This window comes from Lampris incognitus, chromosome 21, assembly GCF_029633865.1.
Source record: "Lampris incognitus isolate fLamInc1 chromosome 21, fLamInc1.hap2, whole genome shotgun sequence".
Classification (NCBI taxonomy): domain Eukaryota; kingdom Metazoa; phylum Chordata; class Actinopteri; order Lampriformes; family Lampridae; genus Lampris; species Lampris incognitus.
The window spans coordinates 6659539-6665538 of NC_079231.1; the positions used below are offsets into that span (position 1 = coordinate 6659539).

At 48.2% G+C, this 6000-nt stretch overlaps 2 protein-coding genes across 2 annotated transcripts in view; both read right to left on the reverse strand.

Moving 5' to 3' along the window:
- LOC130131795 (uncharacterized) overlaps positions 1–4108 on the reverse strand; it is a 35670-nt gene extending 31562 nt beyond the window's left edge. The window contains exons 1-2 of the mRNA XM_056301571.1: positions 4040–4108; positions 157–320 (exon numbers count right to left, since the gene is read on the reverse strand). Coding sequence (XP_056157546.1) covers positions 157–320; positions 4040–4097 — 222 coding nt within the window. The 5' untranslated portion in view covers positions 4098–4108. The remainder of the gene's footprint in view (positions 1–156; positions 321–4039) is intronic.
- Positions 4109–4575: 467 nt separating this feature from the next.
- Positions 4576–6000, reverse strand: part of f7l (coagulation factor VII, like) — a 7473-nt gene continuing 6048 nt past the window's right edge. The window contains 2 exon segments of the mRNA XM_056301572.1: positions 4576–5153; positions 5156–5479. Of these exon segments, the coding sequence (XP_056157547.1) occupies positions 4933–5153; positions 5156–5479 (545 nt within the window). The 3' untranslated portion in view covers positions 4576–4932.

Sequence of the window (6000 nt, forward strand, 5' to 3'; positions counted from 1 at the left end):
GACTGGATCAAGAGATAACAGAGGATGAACCCGGACTGGATCAAGAGATAACAGAGGATGAATGATTGAATATGAAGACATGAAATACGTTTAGCTTCACCATCCCAAGAATGACTGAGTATATTGATTAAAATTGTGTTGTTTGTTTCAACCAACCGTTAGTTCGGTGTGCTCGAAGACCTCCCTGGCCTCCTCGAAGGAGCACTTCTCCTCCAGGCACTCCTGCTCCAAACTTCCTCTCTTTACCTCCTCAAACCAGCCGGAGTTATATCTCTTTGTCCTGACCAGGAGCTTATGGGCCTGTTCTGCTCCCAGGAACACTACAGGACCCAGAGAGGAGGCTGTCAGAATGCTACACAACATGACAACACAACACGACAACATGATGCTATGCAACACAACATCATGACGCCATGCAACAACACAACAACATGACGCTATGCAACACAACAACATGACGCTATGCAACACAACAACATGACGTTATGCAACACAACAACATGACGCTATGCAACACAACAACATGACGCTATGCAACACAACATCATGACGCTACGCAACACAACAACATGACGTTATGCAACACAACAACATGACGCTATGCAACACAACAACATGACGCTATGCAACACAACAACATGACGCTATGCAACACAACAACATGACGCTACGCAACATAACAACATGACGTTATGCAACACAACAACATGCCGCTAAGTAACACAACAACATGATGCTATGCAACACAACAACATGATGCTATTCAACACAACACAACATGAGGCTATGCAACACAATATGATGCTATGCAAGTCAACACAACAACATGACGCTATGCAACACAACACAACAACATGATGCTATGTAACACAAGTCAACAACGCTATTCAACACAAGACAACAACATGACGCTATTTAATAAACACAACAACATGACGTTATGCAACACAACAAGACAACATAACATAATGTAACACAACACAACACTATGCAACACAACAACATGACGCTATGCAACACAACACAACAACATGATGCTATGCAAGTCAACACAACAGAATGATGCTATGCAACACAACACAACATGATGGTATGCAACACAACACGACAACGCCACACCATTATACCATGCTTCAAAGCAATACTATAACACACCGACACAACACAACGACACGACGCTATGCAACACACCACAACACATCATTACATGATAATTCAAAGCAACACTATAACACAACACTATAATATAACGCTGTGACACAACACATCACAACAACATCATGCTATGCAACACAACATGGCAACACCGCACCATGACACGATTCTTCAAAGCAACACTATAACACAACACCACAATATAACGCTGTGACACAACACAACGCTATAAACACTACACAACATTATGACACGCTACAAGGCGACACAATGTTACTGTATGACACAACACTACCACACAACACGACACGACATGATGCAACAACACACCATTACAAAACACAACATCGCGAAGCAACATGCCAAGACCTCACTATAACGCAACACTTCAACACTATGCTACAACAAACAAAACAACGTCAAGTTCTGCAAACGCCACAACCAGAGAGGAGACTGCTTCAACAAAACACAACACGACATACAATGTTAACACAATAACATGTTTTTAATGCACTGTAATGACAACATGACAAATAATGTTATCAGAACAACCTAACACACTGTACAACCCAAAACAACACAGCAGAACACACTTAAACACGGGTGTCCGGGTAGCGTAGCGGTCTATTCTGTTGCCTACCAATGCAGGGACCGGCGGTTCGAATCCCAGCGTTACCTCCGGCTCGGTCGGGCGTCCCTACAGACACAACTGGCCGCATCTGCGGGTGGGAAGCCGGATGTGGGTATGTGTCCTGGTCGCTGCACTAGCGCCTCCTCTGGTCAGTCAGGGCGCCTGTTCGGGGGGTGGAGGGACTGGGGGGGAATAGCGTGATCCTCCCACGCGCTACGCCCCCCTGGCGAAACTCCTCACTGTCAGGTGAAAAGCAGCGGCTGGTGACTCCACGTGTATGGGAGGAGGCACGTGGTAGTCTGCAGCACCTCCCCGGATCAGCAGAGGGGGCGGAGCAGCGACCGGGACGGCTCGGGAGAGTGGGGTAATTGGCCGGCTACAATTGGGGAGAAAAAGGGAGGGGGGGGGGATACATCTAAACACAACAATTTAAAGGCCGAACCAAATGTTCACATCGTCACATGTGTTGTTTCATGGTAGTTACACACCCAAACACATCAGACACAACACACTACACATACCGAGTTTGAGATGTGCAAAAAAACAAAAAAAACTGATCCTTTTTCCAGAATCTTAGGAAGGGTGGTGCATTATGGGTAATGGTTGAAAAGGGGAAGAGGAGTTTAGACGAACTGTTGACAAACAGGGTCGCTGAGTTACTTTGAACGAACACCGTTAAGGGGAGAAACTCCACGTGATGAGGACAGCGGAGACGAACCACGTCTCATCTGGATTCTGATTGGCCGAAGACGCTTTTGAAACACCTGATTGATACACCCGCGACGCCTGATCATTCATCTAAACATTAGCGAGATCGCAGCATGACACCATTCAAAGTGCTCCGACTGCTCTGATTAAGATTGCCTCATTAATTTAGTGCTATTTAGGGGTTTTTTTGGTTTGTTAATTAATGTTCTTTCACCACAGACGCAGCGTGCATCACGGTCATACTGTAAAGACATTCAGCCAAGAAAGGTCACACATCTGCGATTCTAGAAAATTCTATAACTGCAAATGACACACACACACACACACACGCACACACACGCACGCACAGACACACACACGCAGATTTGTAAATCATGTGAGCACAAACACACACATATACTGTACAAGGTACATACACACACACACACACTGACAGATAGAAACTGACATATAGACACACAGACAGACAACATGCACACACCAACAGACAGAAACACACATGAACTGGTACACACACACACACACACACACACACACACACACACATGGACTGATACATATACACACACACACACACACACACACAGACACACATGGACTGATACATACACACACACACACACATGGACTGATACATATACACACATACACACACACACACACACACACACACACATGGACTGATACATACACACACACACACACACACACACACACACACACACACACACACACACACACACACACACACACACACACACACACACACACACACACACAGAGAGAGAGACACACATGGACTGATGCATACACACACACACACACACACACACACACACACACACGGACTGATACATATACACACACACATACACACACACACACACACACACACACACACACACACATGAACTGATACATATACACACACACACACACACACACACACACACACACACACACACACACACACACACACACACACAGAAACAGACATCGCTACACACAGACACAGACAGACAATACGCACACTCCAATAGACGGAGACACACACGGACTGATACATACACACACACACACACACACACACACACACACACACACACACACACACACACACACACACACACAGAGAGACACACATGGACTGATGCATATACACACACACACACACACACACACACATGGACTGATACATACACACACACACACACACACACACACACACACACACACACACACACACACACACACACACACACACACAGAGACACACGGACTGATGCATACACACACACACACACACACACACACACACACACACACACACACACACACACACACACGGACTGATACATATACACACACACACACACACACACACACACACACACACACATGGACTGATACATATACACACACACACACACAGAAACAGACATCGCTACACACAGACACAGACAGACAATACGCACACTCCAATAGACGGAGACACACACGGACTGATACACACACACACACACACACAGCACGGGGCCGTGTTACCTGATGCGGGCTGACAGCTACACAAGCTGATGATCAAAATGAAGACTTTTAGCCACATGGCGTCTGTTCCGAGATTCAGAAACCAGTCTTGTTAGTCTGGACTCCCGGTCCAAAGTCTGGATGCCCCCCTCAGACCCTGTCACATGGTCTCAGCGCGACTCTCTGGCCTGCTAAAATGTCCGCCGGGAGGACACTGTGTCAAGTCCTCCGCTCTCGTCATCGTCACTGCACATGTTTACCTGAGGAAGACAACCAGTTTTTAAACCATAACCATGACTACAGACAGCTAGCTAGGTATAAAACTACACCATGGCCATGGACCTCCCTGTCTCTCTCTTTATGCATATCTATATAAACTATGTGATGATATGAAGGGCACATATATATCTACATCATGTTCTCGGTACAGGTCACTGTCTGATGAGTACAGTAACTGCACAACACATAACAAGGTACATTACGAGGCTTATAAACACAGTTCATGTAGCTTGCATGTACTGTTTATCCATGAAGAACCAGACACTCAGCTTCAGATTTTACATGACGTCTTTATTTTCACTATCACAGCACATCTCTTGAGTACAAGTCGCTAATTAACATCTAGATATTGACATATCATTGGCTGAGATGGTTTCAGATCGGTCCTTTCTTCTGGGACCGAGTCCCCATAGAAGTCTCTGTAGCCGGTTCAGGACCAGATTAGCGAGGAAAATTTGAGATTTTGAAAATTTGAAATCTTACGGTAGCTTTTATTTGTCTTCCCGAATTGACTTTCAACTCGTGTCAATTCATAAATATAGACTTTTCTATATGTTATCACTGGGTAGCGGTTTATCACGCTTCCAGGAGCTTCTGTAGGGAACCAACATGGCTCTGTATTGGTACGCCCTATCTTAGTTGCTGGACATGGTATGGTTGATCCATCCCAGGAAGTTGCTGACTCTGGTGTAGATGCCATACAGGTCTTTGCGAGCGCAGCCCTTCCCCCAGCTCACCACCCCCGTCAGGAACCAGGTGTTTTTGTAGCGGGTGACCAGGGGTCCCCCGCTGTCCCCCTGGCAGGCGTCCCGGCCCCCCTGCTTAATCCCCGCACAGAGCATGTTCTTCGTCACGTGAGATTGGAGAGGACGCGGCACTCCTGCAGAGGCACCCTGGGGATCTCTAGGCGCTGGAGGAAGCGGGGGGTTGGGCCGGACTGCGCTAGGCGGCCCCAGCCACTCACCGTGGAGCTGCGGATCGTCGTCAGCGTCCGACCGAAGGAGCCGTCCAGAGCGGGAAGGCAAATGGGAACCACGGCGGGTCCGAGAGCCAAGGGTTGGCGGAGTTTCAGCAGTGCCAGGTCACAGTCAGTGGCGGTGTGGTTATAATGGGGGTGGACCACGAGCAGGGCCACCCTCCTGGTCTGCTCTGTTCCCTCAATCTCCAAAAGGTCGTGCTCACCTCCAGGACAGAACAAGATCTTAATTCTTTATGCATGCTCAATGCTCAAGGCCTTACTATTTTACACACCGGTCTTTTTTGTGTGGATTTTGCCCCCCTTTTTCTTCCAATTGTACTTGCCCAATCACCCCACTCTTCCGAGCCGTCCCGGTCGTTGCTCCGCCCCCTCTGCCGATCCGGGGAGGGCTGCAGACTACCACATGCTTCCTCCCATACATGTGGAGTCACCAGCCGCTTCCTTTCCTGGACAGTGAGGAGTTTCGCCAGGGGGGACGTGGCGTGTAGGAGGATCACGCTATTCCCCCAAGTTCCCCCTCCCCCTGAACAGGCGCGCCGACCGACCAGAGGAGGCGCTAGCGCAGCGACCAGGACACGTACCCACATCCGGCTTCCCACCCGCAGACACGGCCAACTGTGTCTGTAGGGACGCCCGACCAAGCCGGAGGTAACACGGGGGATTCGAACCGGCGATCCCCGTGTTGGTAGGCAACAGAATAGACCGCCACACCACCCGGACGCTC